Below are 17,767 nucleotides of genomic sequence, written 5' to 3' on the forward strand. Positions count from 1 at the left end.
CACATAGACATGCATCTGGGAACGCCACATCTTCATTACACAGACCATGCAGTACGGTAAGGACAGAGGGGAGGTACACACAAGAGGAAAGAACATTTCTCATGGGATACAACACTCCTGAACACAGAAAGCACATGCTTCTAGGTAAAAATGATTAAAAACAGAGACAAATGAACTAGCACGTGCATCATCAGGAGATAATATGCATCAGATACAAGACTGAGGGCATTTAAAGGCCTCAACTGAAACTTTGTTCAACTACTTCCCAAACCACACCTCTTGAAGAACACAATGCAGAAGCACAAAGCTCAGCTCAGAGGAGCCTAAACGTTTCCAGTTCAAAACGCACAGAGCAGTCCTCTTTTTCAGAGAATTTACTTGCTCTCTTAAAATCAAACAAGGCATTAGAAGTATTTATTTATTTCATTTTTTTCTTCCTTGAGATTAGAGGAATTGTGCACGTAGTCATTGTTCTATACATGCTTGTGTATTTTGTTGAACCACAGCAAAATCGACAATTTAGCAGAGGTTAGCAATTTTTTTTCTCAGCGTGCTCCATACATTATAAAGGTTTCCTTCCTCATATTCAACCATCTACTCCCATTCATGACTGCATAATATCCATGTTACAATTATGGAATTAAAAATACAGAGAAGTTATACCCCAAAACAATTGGGAAAGTATTTTATAATGATTTATAAAAAGATTGACCCATTACAAGCAGGAGACTCAGTAGTAGCTTGTGTTGTACCACCAGGCGTCTCTTCCAGGAACCACCAGGAACAAGGGTGGTGATTATCAACATACTGTGTATTGCAATTTAAGATTATTTCTTTAATAAGTTTAATGATAACCAACTAGCAACCAGCTGAAGTATAACTGCTGCTAACTAAATCACTCATTAATCTCTGAACCCATAGCAATATGACTGTCAAGAAAGGCAACAACTGTTTTCCATTGTCGTTATTTATTATTTGTATTTTAGCAGCGCCCAGGCTGTGTGAACAGAGACTGCATTAGCTCAAACCGAACAGACACAAAGCAGCCGGACCCTGGGAAGTCAACCTCCTGAAAAGACAGTTCCTACAGCTGATGAGCAAAGGCAGAACGACCCCGAGGTTCTGTGCAAGAGGTGGGAATATAACCCCGTTCCTCTGAGCCTTTGCTGAAGAAAACCTGAGTCCAAGCACAAAAAACAGAAATACTCCCAGATTGGAAGTAGTAAGACTACAACACAGGGCCAAGAAAATTAAAGTCCTTAAAAGGAAACTGTCTTTAATGCTAATGGCTGGGCATAACCTAAACCCTGCAAACTTCCCATATGACCAGAATCTTGCTGCCTGAAGTCAGAGGTTATCATGATAAAAATATTAATGTCTTTTAGTTATGTTTGCTGTATTGTGAAACACTGTGCCACAGTGCAAGCATGAAAAATGGGGTTTCAGTGAAACCTTCTGAATCGGCTGTCCACGGCAGAGCCATGGGAAATGGCAGAGGGCTGGGTATGACGAGACAGGTGTTTCTTTCCAATGTTTGGTCACTGATTTTCCTAATTTAATATTATCAGAAAAAGGGGTGTCTAGGATAGCTTTCGTGAGAAGGCACATTGTACCTACATATGCCTTTCAACATTTTTTCTGGTCAATAAACATTAGACAATATTTACTAAGCAGCTAGTGTTGACACAATAATAAACTAAAAGGTGACACTTGCAGAAGTCCTTTATTTCCAGCTGAACAAATGACCCCTGATTGCCAGGAAGGTTCAAACGCACACAAGAAAAAGCTGACATCTTAAGCAGAATTGACAAGGTGGGGTCAAAAAGGAATACTCATGCCATTTTTATGGGTGGAAATGGAGAAATCTTTATCAGCAACCACTTTTGCTTGTGCATACAGTGCAACAGACACCTGGACCTCAAAGGCATCACAGTAGTTTTATTTGGCTCCTTTTCAGAAACACAGAATGATACAGGATAAACTTCTGCAGATTTATCACCAGACTCTCCTTTTGTGCTGTCATATGTACAGTTCATTGCACGCTCATGGTAACTGTACATACTGCTGCCTTCGCTGCACATAGATATTTGGCCTTCTGCATTGTATATGCATTTTGGTTTTGCACATAGCGTTTTTTTCTTCTCAATTCACTAGTTCAACACTGACTTGTCACAAACAGCACTAAAGGAATTCCTTTGCATTTACAAGCACTCAAAAGAAAATGGAATACTTAAGCATTCCTGAATGTGTTTTAATCAGCTGTGACAGAGTAGAAAGCTCAGTACCAAAAATGTCAATCAGAATTTCAGCAGAAAGCTTGACTAAATAAAGGACAGGTATGATGTTCATGATACAATCTTGGCAATTCATTTCTAGTTTACTTCCAACACACCAGAGTGAAAGGCTGGAGAAATCTTCTCCTGGAAGCCAGACGGAAACCTGCACCCTAACTGCAGAGAGCAGCCACATCACTGCCAGCTGTGGTGGTGTTCCAGGCCCATGGTACTTCATGTGCAGCACAAAATACTCACGGAGATCTCCAGGCTCCCTGACCCCTCTTGCCCAGCTTCCCACCAACCCCATATGGCATATCCCAGCTCCCCTTTGGCTGCCAGCCCAGGTGAGCTTGCTGCAGCCCTGTGAACAAAACTTACCGGTAGGCCTGAGGAAAATAATGAACACCCCTTCAGGCTTAATCCAAACATTCCTGTGCTTTGAAATTACCTCTGTGCCCACTAATACATGATTAACTACCTCTAAACCTGCTGCTACATATTGCTATGTTCTCCTAAGACAATGCAAGTATATAAATACAAAGCAAAACCATTCCAAATATGCTGTTGATGAGGTGGTTACCAATACCATATGCACATTCTGAGGAGCAAATTCCCACATCCATTATCTTAATAAAACATCAACATCATCATACAACACCATAAAATTCCTACAACATGAATTATACATCCAAATTGCATTTTGGTACCAATCAAGACTATGCACCAAAATTATAGAGCCCAAAATGAAACTTGTCATCATTCCACTGTTTTCAAAGGCAAAACGATGCCATGGCAAACGTTTCACGTAAAACACCCACAGTGCACAAAGCTGCAGCAAGAGTGAGCTACAAACTGGAAGGAACTGCAATGAGAATGCAAAAGAAAAGAAACATTATAATCAATTCATCACAAATCCACTCTACTCTTAATATGGGCTAGATGAATGCAAAAAAAGTAAAACCAGAAAGGAAAATGCCAAGTATTTTGAAAGTATAATAACACATCAATAGTCAAACCAGACATAGATTATGAAAGTCAGAAGAAAAGGTAGCATTTCAGTGCCAGCAGCAGAGCTTTGAATGGCTAGGGAACAAAGAGACAAGGCAGAATAAAAGTATATATTTGGGATTTACAAAAATGAATTGATAATGTCAAATTTAGTATATTAGCATTTTAGAAGTGGCATTACTTACATCACGAGAAGTCTTATGGATTACTATTAAATATGTATTAGTTAGAAACTGCTTTTTTAGCCATAAATTCCAACAGAATAGTGTAGGCAGGAAATTACATAGGTGCCATTGTTCAGATGGGGAAACTGAGGCTGCCAGACTTCATCGTACTTGCTAAATTTTATTCTTCTGAAGTTTGAATTCAGGTCAGCTGAGTCATATAGTACTTTATCCCAGATATATTATCACACATAGATTTTTCCGATCAATACTAACCAACATGTTAAAATTAAACTGTTCCTAATAAAACAGTAATTACATTACAAAACCAGTAATAGACTTAATTTCCATATAATATTTTCAAAGGCATGTTGTCAGCACTTAAACAAAAAGATACTTTGCATCTTCAGGTGTTTCCAGCTCAACATGGAATATCAAGTTAAACACCTCAAACTTATACTGCACATTTCTCCAGCCACAGCTTTTTCTGTCTCATTAAAGGTAGTGGTAAGAGTCTTAAAGAGTCTTTAACAGACTGCTAATTTATATTTTCCTGAGCTTCCAAGACAAACGTATGTTGTTGTTTTTTTTTTTAAAAAAGGAAGTTTTCCTTTACAAATTTGTTTTCCTGCCACTAATACAAGCAGTAGTATATTTAAGCTTTCCTAGGTCCTTCCTGAGTGTGGAAGTAGTATATACATATACATATATAACTGACCAATTGCTTTTAAAGATAATTAGACTGATTACAGTGCTCTGGATTTCAGGGCAGAAGGGATCATTAAATCTTCTTGCCTGACCTCCTGGGTACCACAGAACGCTTACTTTTCTGCAGCAACTCCTATACTTAACCTCAGACCTTGTCTTCCATTAAATATACCTCAATTCAATTTGCAGACGGCATAGTGGAGTTTCCAGTAGGAGACGCTGAACTCAGGATAGGAAAACCCAACGCAAGGTTCACCAGTAAGCTTGTGTCCTTGGTCATTCAGGCAGTCAGACTAAGAAACCACCGTCATTCCATAAACCCTGGTCTGCAAAGCAAACCTATGTGGAATATGCACATCTCCACGCACAAGCATGAAGTTTGGCCATACACAACTTACAAAAAGAAACAAAAGCACCCTGCCATATGGAATAACTACTTATATATCCCCACTGATACCAGTTGCACTAGGGAATAATCCCATAACCACGGGCAGGGTGGGGAAGATGGCCAAGGCCCAGGCAGGGGCGCACACACACAGCAATTTCTTCCTTCAGCCACCCTGCGCGATGGATCAGATCATGGAAGAGCCCTTCCCAGACCAGCTGCATGGCAAAGCTCTCCTCTCTCTTTCACCGCTGCCTCCCAGTAGGAGATTCACAGGCAATATATTTTTTTGAACATCTCCTCATCACTCAGGAACAAAACTAGCAGTAACCTCCCTCTGTTTTCTTATGGATCTGTCCCTTTAAAATACATTCCTGCTGTTTAGATTCCTTGCTGTGCAGAAGGGGATTGCACTAACAATGAGGTTTTGTAACAAAGACTATTCCTGTTTTGCAGGAATTCCAAATTGCCAAATTTGTAAAGAAAAGCAGGCTCCTGACGTCGGCTTGTTCTTCCTCCTGCATCTGATTCTGACAAGTGATGCAAGTGGGAGCTCTGCATTCCCCAGAAAGGCAGGATCAAACCCATACGCTTCACCAGGGGAAACAGCAGGGTCTCCTGCCCGGCTGGGAATGGGGAAGTCTCTCTTTAGCTGACAGCTCACTTCCATTCTGAATATAACAGTATCATTTTTATCTATTTCTGCCTGCTGCAATACCTCCTAGCAAACCAAAAGCTGAGCTTTCACATCATATTGAACTAAATTCTGTGAATTTCTTATCAATCCATTTCAGCTACCAAGATATCAGCTGTTGTTCAAATATTTCACTTACTGCAACCAACTATCACAGGTTGTCAAAAGCGTGTTGTTAAATGTCCTTTCAGGGAAATGTCTTTCCCAATGGGTATTTTAAGAGAACTACAAAAGGCTTTTTTTGATAATTATGCATGATCTCTTGACAAAATTACCTGGCATAGCTTTATTTTCTAGGCAACAGCAGGTGAAATATATGGGAAGGTGCAGACAGGACTGCGAGCACTCCTCCACAGCGGGGAATGGTGGTTCATCGCGCCTCTCCTGCACGAGGGCGAGACCAGCGCACTCCAGAGCGCTGCCGAGGGGGATGTGGTCGGGGGGGCCGGTACAGAGGGGACCTGCAATTGTGTGCATGGGGAGAGGGGCTCAAGCACTCCGCTGCTACTTGCCCCCTTCTGATGCCAGTAAAACAGGCGAGGTGGCTGCAGTGAATCCCTGCGCCCAGTTATGTTACAGGAAGGGATCTGATTGCTGTAATTTGTGCACAGTTCACTTGCATAAACCTATTTCCTCAGGCTTCATGGAGGAGAAGTCAATGTCACCCAGCCATGTGGAAGATAATCACCCTGTGCATAAACTCAGATGTCTAGGCAAGTCTACAGCACGACTGAGCTCTTACTGTGCACCGTGCATCGCCACAAAGCTCCAAAACAGAGCAAATGTCTACAAAATTCCCTTGCAGCTCTCTGAATGAGTGCAAACCCATACCCTCCAAGTAACCAGCACGTCCCTGCAACATCTGTATCGGTGGGGAATAATACCCACTAAAACGAATTAATATTAAAGCAGTTTAGCTAATGAGTGAAGTACAGGTGAGATGTGCACAAAGCACCAGAAAACAATCATGTCGGAGCCAGCACTAGGAGACAGGAATAGAGAGTCCCTGCTCTCTGCTCAGCTCAGCATCAGTTCTTAATCCTCCCCAGAGGAGCACGGACACAACTGACGCCCATGCTGCAGTGGGACAGTAAACTCTGCCACTTGTTGATTCAGATCACCTGATAAACCATTGCATCTTGCAACAGCTTTCTAAGTTTCATTAATTGCAAGGGTTTCGCTGATGACATAGGTAAGAACTTGCAAACTTGCCCCTCTGATTGCTGTGTCAATTGCTGTTTATCAATGCAACACAGGTCTTTGCAATCCAACCCTGACTTCAGAGTAAACCACATCTGCTCTCAGTTTCAACAGTGACCTTGGGATCATGATGCATGAGTCTTCAGCCCAAAGTTCTGCTATTTTTATTACAAATATACCATGTGCATTGGTTTTATCTTTGCATGAAAGTATTTCTCTCTGCATGGGTTACAGGAATCCATTATATTCCACTGAAGAACAAATACGCAACCTAGATAAAGTAGAAAGACTTCCTTGTTCAGAAAAACACCACTTTTCAGCTTCGAAAGAAAAACTGTGCAGATGTAAGTAATTTGGAGAGCAGCTACAGCTGGCATCACCCCCATCATAAGGGCTGATCCCTGCCCCAAGAAACACACAGTCCACAGATGCAATGAGTGACAAACAGAAAAACAATCCCGCTCATGACAGTAACATCCCAGCGGTGTCCACAGGGATGTTGCCAGGACAATACGACATGTGTTGAGTAACAGACACGATGTTTTGCATGGACTGTACCGGAGGAGCGTTACCTTCAGAGCATTTACCACTGAGTCAGACTGCTGAGAGGCTGAGCCATGTCCACTGACGCTAGCTGGCTCGTTTGCAGAGCAGTAACTCCCCTCCGCCCCTCCTGGCATCCTAATGGGATCCTTTGCAAAAAATTAAAAACTATTTAATAAAGAAAAGGGTTGGTAACTAATTAAAACAGATGTCAGTTATTTATTGGTCTTTTTTAAAAGGCTGAGAAGCACTGAAGGCATGTTTTACTCCAAAGCCCCCCTCCTTCTGTGCCACAGTTAACCACGATCCACGTGAGGCAGCTCAAGTGCTACTGTTGAGTGTCACCCAAACACTCTGGCCCTCGAGGGTATCTATCTGGAAAATCAGGACATAAGAATAAAATCTCTTATGTATGTACATTGCCTCAAAAAAGTGCTGCGAGTTTCAGAGAGATGATTTCAACCCCAGAGGAAGGTTTTGAGAATGTATAATTTTATCCCAACAATTCTGCAGGTTGTTCCTTCAACAAAACTCACATTTTAAAATGTCGCTGCAAGGTTTGCAACACCCGCTCAGCCTCAGCTGACCAGGGAAGGAGCCGGGAGCTCCAGGCTGCCAGCTCACTCCTCCTCTGCCTCCAGCTGCTCCGGTGCAAGGCCATGTCCTCCTGCTTGCCTGCGAGATGTCAATGTGTACCCAACAGTGACAATCTCAGGGGTTTTTTCCTCCCAGCGAACACCTGGAAGGGTTCTTCAGGACACTGCTAAACAAATGCAATCTACCTAAACTCTTAGAGCTCAGTCACCTCAAACATTGCAAGGATGTAAAGCATCTCCTGGAGCGACTGCAGTGCCGAGGTAACCTGAGCAAGCAGCCTGCTTCTGAGGAGTGCTAAAAATACCCCTGCTGCATTCATGGACAGCAGTGTGATAGCTGCAGCGACACAGACGGCCCAAGAAGACCCGAGGCGCCTTCAACCTGACCTGCTCTCTACTGTCTTTCTTCATGCCCAATTTTGTTTTTTTTAAGAAAGAAAGAGAAATATAAAGAAAACATTTCAAAGATTGAAAGATGACAAGTTCCTTTCTTAAAGAGTAAGAAACACTGTAGGAAAGATTAAGAAAAAAGGTGGCAGTAATTCCTGCTGGAATGTGTGGGAAATGCATTTCTGAAGGAAAAATAATGACAGTGGAAAGAGCCTCTGATCACAATCAGTGCCCTGAGGTGCACTAATTTGCCCCACTGGGCAAGCACATAGCATGTTGCAGTCTTTTGGGGGATGTCTATAATCTAAACAATAGGAAAGATGAAGGTGGGTAAGGGAGAGAAAGGGCACAGAGATGACACGAGGTGAACTTCACAGATCCAGTCTGCCTGAAAACGTTTAATTGAAAAGTACCACAGTCCAAAGCAAGTTTACGTGCTCTGCATGACTCCGTCAGGATGTGCCCAGGCCTTTGTAACCAACGCTGCATGGCTCACAGCGGTGGCAAAGGGGCACATCGCAGAAAGAAGCCTTGCAACTACTGAACGTGTTAGACTGGATCCCCGCAATCATCTGCAGGACTGAGCCTCACATATTCCAAAAAAAACCCTGAAAAACAATTAACAAAAATGAGAATGCAGCACTAAGCTTATGGAAAAGGTACCGTGAATCTGAATGTGAAACTCCATTTGGCACACGAACTCATCTTCCAGTGCCACCCTGCTGCCGAGCAATGGATGCAGTGTAAAAGTGGGCACTGATGGGTCTCATAACTAGGCTGGCAACACCGGCACAGGCTTAGGGCAGCGCGCAGTGTGTCATCCTACGATTCTCCGCAGCAATGGCTATTATCAATTTGCTGTGCTGCATGGAGGGAGGTTGAGGACTTATTTTTCTTTGGGAAGGATTTATAGATCTGTTAGTGACTGGGCAAACTTTATGCTACACTTTGGGAAAGGAAATTAAAGAGGAAGGAAAAGGGGTGATAAAGCAGATTAGAGCAATTCTGGTTTAGAATGAATTCCCTCAGTCAGCTTTGGGGTTTTTTGTAAGTCAAAGTATTCTGCTTCTTTACTGGCTCCACAGCCAGCAAAGATTTTGAATGGTTAAAATATAAATATTGCTATTAAAAAGCTGGGAAAATTAGTGCAGATTGTACATGTAAAGCCTCCTGAATATGAGACAATCTGAAAGTCCTGCAAATTGTACTACCGTCAGAGTTCAGGCCTTCCTCCAGGCAGCTGTCCCCCACAGCTGCTTCTGTGCCATACCCAGCACATTTCTGTCCCCCTTCATGAGAATGAGAAGCTTGTTGTGAACACACTGCTTTAAGCTGACAGCTTTCTCAACGCATGTTGGTAGGAGATTGAAATTAGTATTTCCCCTGTGGACATCCTTCTCCCTCCTCCCTCTGTCCTTGTAAGAGACATAAGCTTTTTTTAAAAAATAAGGCAGGTTTTTTGCAGCCCTGAAGTCCCATACTCCACCTCAGGGACCTCTCACGTCAGGTGAGGACACTCCAGGGAGGCAGTACAGCCTCTGCCTCCTTTGGAGGAAGCTTATTCCAGCAGATGATGGGGATGGGACCAGCCTGAACACGGGTCTCCTGTTCGTCAGCAAGTCCTGTGAGCCTGAAGACACTTCAGCCGCTACTGACTGTGTTACAAGTTTCCAAGGCTGTGAAGCAAAACAAGAGGAAAAGGCACTTTGCCAAAGTGGCAGTGTCTAAACAAGGTGCCTTAGGGGACTAGGAAAGCGTGCTTTTCAGCCCCATCATCACAGCTGCTGCTTGCCAGGGGGGAGCATGGCAATCTTTCACCTTCCACCAAAGCCTGACCTGAGTTTTCTCGCACTGAGTCCCTTCTCTGCCACTGCCCAACCCAGATTACAACTGGATCCTGAGCAGGACCTTGAGAAGGGGAGGAGAAATCCTGCTCCCTTCCTCCTCTTCTCTAACTCCACACACAGCACTTGCGTTCAGCCACTCAAAGCAGGCATCCCATGTGTCCACATGTTTTGGACAGATCTTTTCCTTTATTATCCAGTAACAAAGCTGTGGAAGTGGAACGCAAATCAGACAGAAGTGATGAAGTTGTAGCTCCATAGCGCTGAAAATCTGTATTAACTATAAACATATTGAGGAATTTTGAGTAAACGGTGCTGCACAACGTCAACATCTGAGAAATAATTTACTCTTTTACTCATTCTCCCTTACCAACCTTCCCTCCTGCCCCTGCCCAGGCCTTGTGCCTAAGCTACAGCACAGTTTGCATGTTGGCTCCTCTGAGTCTAACACGTACTCTGTGTGGATTATACCTCTGTAGATAGTGCATTGTCGGAAACAGGTAAAACCCACCTAATAACCCATGCACATTTTGCCACAAAGATAAGAGAGTGCAACCACTAAATATGCAGAGCCATTTTCTGTTGGAAGTGAATCTACAAAATATCTAATGCTAACACACGACTAGTGAATAGAAAGCACAGGCAATCTGTCTGAACCCCCTAATATCACATGACAAAAGAATAAGATGAATGGAAATTTAGCATCTCCCTCACACTGCAAAATGTTAAGGATGCTTGGGCCATTCTCCCACAGCACCAGAGACAAACCCTGCACCTGTACCCTGGTCACGGCCAGAGCAAAGACCCCTGTGTAGAACAGGGTATTCTTTGATGAAGAGAACTGATCATGAGCCTTTCTACTTGAGCCAGTAGAAAACATCATTTTTTCAATCTATACTGTTGATAAGGACAGTCATAAATGAAAACCACTCTAGCGCAAAGCACACTGCATAGCTCAAGTCAGTGGCAGTTTATCTGCCAGCCACTCCAGAGGAAGCATGCCCCGTGCTGCCTGGCTTGTAACCTCCCACAGCACGCAGCGGGAGCTCAGCAGGAAAAACCGTAGACCATCTATGGCCTAAGGATTCTTGCAGTCACCTCAGCAAAAGTTCTGAGAGAACATGGTTTGCCTGTCCACTGCGCACCACTCTTCACTTACCGTCGGAGACCTGCCTCAGCAAATGCTTAAGACCTCATTCTCCAGTAGCCTTTTATCCCAGAGGCCATTAGTATACTGGGAAGTATATCCTTCCTGCTGGGCAACTGCCACACCAGTTCAATCGCTACCTGATTTTCAAAGCTTTTTTCTGATTTTCCCCAGCCCTCAATTTCCTTGTTAGCTCAAAGAAAACACAGGCTGTGATTGTCAGCTTTTTTCAAACAGGCAGGAGAAAGAAAAAAACAGAAAGCAATAAACTACGGTATGTTGCTTTGCTGGATTAATAATGCACTAAACAAAACAGCAACAATTTTTTTAGAGAACATTCCTGTCAATTAAAATACACAATTTTAAAATGCTGCAGTTACTCACTGTAATTCCTGTTCTCAAAGACCTCAGCAGAAACCTCTACTTCCACATATTGCTGCCAAAATCCACATATCCTCATAGCATATGTGAAGCACACTCAGATTTCTGAGTGGTCAAAACCATTGCTGGCTACACACCTTCAGAAAAAAACATTTTCAGCAGGCCCTTCATAAACCTCTTTTTCTAATGAATGTCTAAGAGAAAAAGGTCCTGGGCTGTAGCACCTCCAAATCATGGGGGCTACGCACATAAAGACCACCAGTATTTAAAATGTGAAAAACTCAGTGGACTCTACTAGAAAATACTGAGTACAAAGTAACTCCAGACTTTTGGAAATTACTCTGGAATAAATAAATAAATAAACAGATAGATAGATAGACAAATAAATAAACAAATAAATAGATAGATAGATAAATAAATAAATAAATAAATAAATTCTGCCCTTCTCTCTGAACTGTAACTTTTTGTACACCAGTTTTTTGTTGAATTTACATCTTTTTAACATCAAGCCCATAAGCCCTTGCCTTTCAGGCTGCCCATCCAACCAAGGTGGAAGTGCTATGCTTAGGTCACCCTGAGACAAAGACTCTGGTCAGAACCTCAGCTGTCATAAACTGAAGTCGCTCCATTAATGACCTATAAATTTAAACTAGGATGAGAGCACATGGAAGAACCAGGCGAGTGGATGCTGTTGATTTACCTTCAGCAAATATTTGATAACATGATTTGGTAACATGGGTTTGTTCAACGGGGTTTAATCACATTTTTGTTGAAGGATTCCCTGTTCTTCTACACACTAGGGAAGGGAGGAGACAAACAGTATTGAACTGTGAGTCACACAGATTTGACAAAAAAAAGTATTAATCAAACAGTTCCCTTCTTCTAATTAGATTTATAACTAAAACCACGTCATGGAGAGGGAAAATAAAAAACACAGATCTCAGCAAAAAGGTTTCTGAAAGATTTGGAAATGGGTTGAAATAAAACATGATTATCTAAGGGGAGGGGAAAGAAAGAGGGAAATGGAAAAGCGTTGAAAGTGCTTAAAAATAACTAGTGTGTGCCTAAGGGTCATGCCTGCCATTTCACACTTCAACACACCAGGACTGCAAGAGGCTAGCAAGGATGCAAAAACCCCAAAAAAGTGCCTGAAGCAACAGTGGAAGTGAAAGATACAACAAAAAGAGATGGGAAAGGCCCAAAAGACTTGTAAAGGAAAGAATGAGGAAACAGGGGCAGAAAAGCCCATGTGAGAGGGGGCAGAAGGGCTCCAGATCAGCCCTGCACCACACCTGCCTCTGGCTTAGGTGCTGCACGCTGTGGAAGCCAGGAGCTCAGCTCCCATCATCCAGCCTCCAGCCCCACAGACTCGTGCGGTTTGTTTGCTCAGAAAGCAGCATCCTGGCAATACTTCCTTTCCCCTTCATTAAAAGGTAAAGCTAAACCACAAGGATAAAGAATTAGAAGGGGGAAACGTCTGACAATTTGTGTCAGCCTCTTGCTCCCTCCTCCCATAAAACAAATAAGAACTGAAGCAATTTAAATTGGGTGGCTTGCCAAATACATCTTTTGCAAACGCATTCACTGTCATTATATGACAGATGTCCGCATTTCTATAGCATTTCAGCTGAGCTTATCAGCCCTGAAATACTACCCCTATGAAAATTCAGGGATATCTTCAGTTAATTGACATGAGGATGTCAGATCCTGATCTCACTTCCCTGAGCAAAAGGCGTGGATAGAAGTTATGCACCACATCAAGCCTGGGAGGACAATCCAGTTCTCAGCTGTCCGAAGTTACTCACTGACATAAAAGACCTCCACAACCCAGGAAGCTGTAACTGGGGTCTGAGTCTATCTTTTGGTCCCTACATGTTTTCTTAATTATTGCTGAGTATCTTCAGTACAACATGCACAGAAACGATGTACTGGTGTATTGGGTTTGCGTGACAAGGTTTTAGTCGTGGGGGGCTACAGGGGTGGCTTCTGTCAGAAGGTGCCAGAAGCTTCCCCCATGTCCGATGGAGCCAGTGCTGGCCTGCTCCCAGCCCGACCTGCCGCTGGCCGAGGCCCAGCCTGTCAGCGATGGTGGCAGCCCTCTGGGATAGCATAGTTCAGGGGGGATGGGGGGAGACCTGCACAAGTGCAGCGGGAGACAGGAGTGAGACGATGTGAGAGCAGCAGCCCTGCAGCCCCCCAGGCCAGTGCAGAAGGAGGCAGGAGGGGCTCCAGGTGCTGGCGCAGAGATACTCCAGCAGCCCCCGGCGGGGCGGGCTGTGCCCCCAGCCCACGGAGCTCACAGGGGGGGCAGCTCCCCCCGCAGCGCGGGCAGGGCCCCCCCCGGGGCAGGGGGTGCCCGCAGCGGGCTGTGACCCGCGGGCAGCGGCGCCGGGGCAGCTCCGGGCAGGGCCCGTGGCCCCGCGGGGAGGAGCCCGGGCGGGGGCAGGGCTGCTGGCAGGGCTGGGGACCCCCGGCGACCCATGCTGCAGCAGTTCGTGAAGCACTGCAGCCCGTGGGAGGGACCAGCGGTGGAGCAGGTAGTGGAGGTCTGTCTCCCGTGGGAGCGACCCCATGCTGGAGCAGGGGCAGAGTTCGAGGAGCACTCCCACTGAGGCGGGAGCAGCAGAGATGTGTGCTGAGCTGACCACAGCCCCCATTCCAGGTCCCCTGCGCCTCTGGAGGGGAGGAGGGAGAGAAAATCTGGAGTGAAGTTGAGCCTAGGAAGAAGGGAGGGGTGGGAGGAAGGTGTTTTTAAGATTTTGCTTTTTTATGTCATTACCCTACCCTTATTTGATTCTTAATAAATTAATTTCCCCACATTGAGTCTGTTTTGCCTGTGACTGTAATTGATGAGTGATCTCTCCCTGTCTTTATCTCAACCCAGGAGCCTATTGTTATATTTTTTCTCCCCTGTCCAGCTGAGAAGGGGAGCAACGGAGTGGCTCTGGTGGGTACCTGGCACCCAGCCAGGGTCAACCCACCACGTCTGGCTGGAGCACTGGTCATACTATTATGTTATTTTGGGTTTTTTTTACGTTAGTGGCAAAACTCAATCTGCAGTGATGGTGAGTTTCACATACACTTTGAGGTGGCAGGAGGCATTGCCAAAGCCCACATGCTGTAGAGAATTTTCCTGCCCCAGAGCCAGGGGGGAACTACTCTGGCCTGAAATCCATCCAGCAAAACTGCAATGTTCTTACTCAAATCCTTTGGCCTCTATGCACTGCTGTCACACACCCTTATCTACACACGCGTTTGAGAAGAACTAGTACAAGCTGCACGCCCCTTGTCTCGGGCACAGCCGGCGCAAGTTTGGCATTCTCCACAGAAGACTCAGCTGCGTACCATAAATCTTGGAAAGTATCTGCTTTCTTGCACAAAAATCCTATTTGCGGCCAGAAATTGAAAGGGTCTACATCATATCTTGTTGCATGTTAATTGAGAGAAGGAAAACAACAACAACAAAGAACAGCTAATTACAGCTCTCACCAACACAGCAAACCTATAACCCACCTATGGCTTCTCATAACTCTTAAACCCACTCTACTATGCTATAAGCTGCCACCAGAACAACTGCAGCACAGGAAGAGACATTAACAGGCTTAAGTGAATATGCGCATTTTTATACCTTTTCTATTACCTGATCAAACTAAAATATTGACTCAGTGGTAGTACTGCATTTCCCCTGACAAAGCCGCCCTTTGGTACAGAAGAGTGGACTAAAACTCAGATTCCATTTGAACACTGATGGCAGCACTTAAAACCATTTTCTCTGGAAATGTTCTTGCCACTAAATATTAATAAAACCTTTGCATTAGAGGTCTGTGGGGTTCTGAAAAGAAAACTAATATGTATGGAGAGAGACAAGCAAAGCAGAAGAGATTGGAAAAGAACCACACCTAAGTGATAGATGAAAGGAGCGATTTATCTGAAGAGGGTGTCAACAAATGTGCCAGTGCATTTTCATGAGTGACACATAAGCAGGAAAGGGTAAAAAGAAAGCATGTTGAAAGCAAAGAGGAAAAAGAAGAAAAGTATGGCAGGAGGAGAGGAAAAAATCCTCAGAAAGCAAGGCAAGGGCTCTTCAGTAAAGACCTAGCAGGGGCGTCACACTCACGAGTGCAAGTCATGACCTCTCTCAAACTAAACGCAGTCCTGCAACTCCCAAACCCTCCCAGTGCTCCAGTACACCATCAAAGATGCGATATGCAAAAAGGAAAGGGCACTCTCTTACTGAAGCACTGGTGAGATTTTAAGGCACAACACTGTAACTGGGTAAGAGCCATGCCAAAAACCTTCATCAGTTGTGGAGCTCCTAATATATTTTCAGCTGATCTGTCAAAAGCACTTGGTTTGGCTTAACGCCCAACAAACTCCCACTCCTCCCATTCAATGGAATCGAAGCAGTGCCAGGAACTTGTGCATTTTCATCCTGCATCCTTGTCTTTGCCATGGGGCCTAATCACCGCTGACAGTGTGTTCAGGGTGTTACAGGAACAACAAACACTCAAAATGAACTTGTGCAAATGCAATGCCAAGGTAACTGAATGCAAAGTCACAATAAGCTTGGTGTCCACATTCCCTTCCTCTCCCCAGAGCAATGACTTTCATCAGGAGGAAAGGTGAGTAAGATATGGCAGGAAACATGAACCTTCCTCACTCATTATTTCTTACAATAAAGTATCCAGAGACATTACGAGGTTTTTCAGTACTCTACTACGGATCCTTGTGCCAACAAAACCAAACACAAGACAAACTGACCTGTGTACTTAAAACAAAATGCAGTTTGCAGGCTTGCTCACCTAGTTCTTCCCCTTCAAAACCCCACAATCAGCATATTTTGTTTCAACTATGTTTGCAACATCTGTGGGCTTAGGTGCTATTTTCACAAGTACTATTTTCTGGGTTTGGCAACCCATCGAAGGTATTTTCAATAAACTTACTGCCCACAATGTGGGTGTTCCAGTCTTTGCCCAGAGCTGGTAATACATTTAATGTGTCTCCACCTGAATGCTTCAAACCCCAGACAAATAAAAACATATGGTCACTTCTAAAGATTCTGCCCACAAAGAATGTCCTGCACAATATATCCCCCAGTGTTGATCCAGACCCAAGACAAAGACAAACCACAACAGTATTTTTCAAGCAGTTTTGTAACATTTGCCCTGAATGCCATTCCTGACAATAAAATAATATTCTTTATCACTGAAGATCAACCTCTTCTCTTTCCTGTTGAAGACTGTATCCATGTTAAAGGACAGACATTTAACCATTCTTGCTGTCTTTTTTCAGATCAAAAAATTAGGGTACAGAAGTCACATAAATTGCTCAAAGATACCTTGCAAGTCAAGAGCTAAACAAGAGCTATATAGGCCCTTCCAATTGTCGTATTATAGGTGTTAAAAAACCCACCACACTTTACTTAAAATCTGCCTTAAGGAAATTGTTAACCTGGGGCTGAGATCTTCTAGCTAACCTCAGGTCATACAAATGAATAAATCTGAGCCAGTGGATTTTACTTCTTACTACATTTCACTATTATCTTGGATTTTATATTCAAATAACAGTGCTAAGTGCAATGAAAAGCACTTTTCTTCTTCAGGCCAATGTCTTCATTTAAACTAGTGTCTGATTTAAACAAAATGCAACTTCTTTTTTCTTCCAGTGGGCAAATTCATTTGGAGACTTGATGAATTTTTTAAGGATTACTTAACAACACATAATAGAAACATGCACTGGTATGTATGTGTATATATAAAAAATTACAAGGGTCTTTGATTCATTCTTAATGAACTTCAAAACTTTCCATTCTTAAAAATATACTGGGAAAACCTTTAACTTCATATTTGCTTATACAATTTAATTTTTTTCTTGCATTTGCATATCCAATATATTCCTCAAATATTAAAAATAACATAATTCATGTATTATTACTTTAAAAATCCACATTTTCATAGCAAAATATTTTGGTTAACTCTAAGAAGTACTTGATATTTTAATAATAAGCTCTTGGAATAAAAACAGAACGTAAAGGGTCAGTTCACTGTGATTTTCAAGCCTTTAATTAATTAATTAATTATAAGTAGCAGCTTATAGTGATTTTTTCTTTAGAAAAGTGCCAACACCTGCAAATGAGAAATATTAATGAAAGTGTTGTCATAGCCTTAAATACCCCACTCAATCACTAGCAAGATGAACAAACAGGTGTGAGTGCCTTTGCTTATCCAAATGATCGGCCTGAGTGTTCAAATGCAGTAACATCAAATGACAATACTGATTTTATCTCAAGCATGAAGACTCGAACATTGCTGTCTAGCTGCCGGCTACTGTTCCCACCAACAGAAGTCACCCACCTGGGGCAGCATGCGATTTTCCTCCTCCAGCTGTCTTACTCTTGCCTCCAGCTGCCTAACATAGGACAAGGTTGATTC

At 43.4% G+C, this 17,767-nt stretch overlaps 1 protein-coding gene across 7 annotated transcripts in view; it reads right to left on the minus strand.

The window, feature by feature from the left end:
• Positions 1–17,767, minus strand: part of CCDC85A (coiled-coil domain containing 85A) — a 196,177-nt gene that overhangs the window by 112,499 nt on the left and 65,911 nt on the right. For 4 of the 7 annotated variants that reach the window (XR_008824881.1, XR_008824882.1, XR_008824880.1 and 1 more), the window contains exon 3: positions 17,690–17,766. The exons of 2 other annotated variants lie outside the window; for them this stretch is intronic. Coding sequence is in view for 2 of the 5 variants with exons in the window: in XM_056357088.1 (XP_056213063.1) it covers positions 17,690–17,766 (77 nt within the window). In the remaining 3 variants the exon portion in view is untranslated. Of the gene's footprint in view, positions 1–7,007; positions 7,128–17,689; position 17,767 lie in introns of all 7 variants that reach the window. One more of the 7 variants, XM_056357087.1, reaches the window with a different exon arrangement.

Source organism: Falco biarmicus, chromosome 12 (assembly GCF_023638135.1).
Source record: "Falco biarmicus isolate bFalBia1 chromosome 12, bFalBia1.pri, whole genome shotgun sequence".
NCBI classification, from domain to species: Eukaryota; Metazoa; Chordata; class Aves; order Falconiformes; family Falconidae; genus Falco; species Falco biarmicus.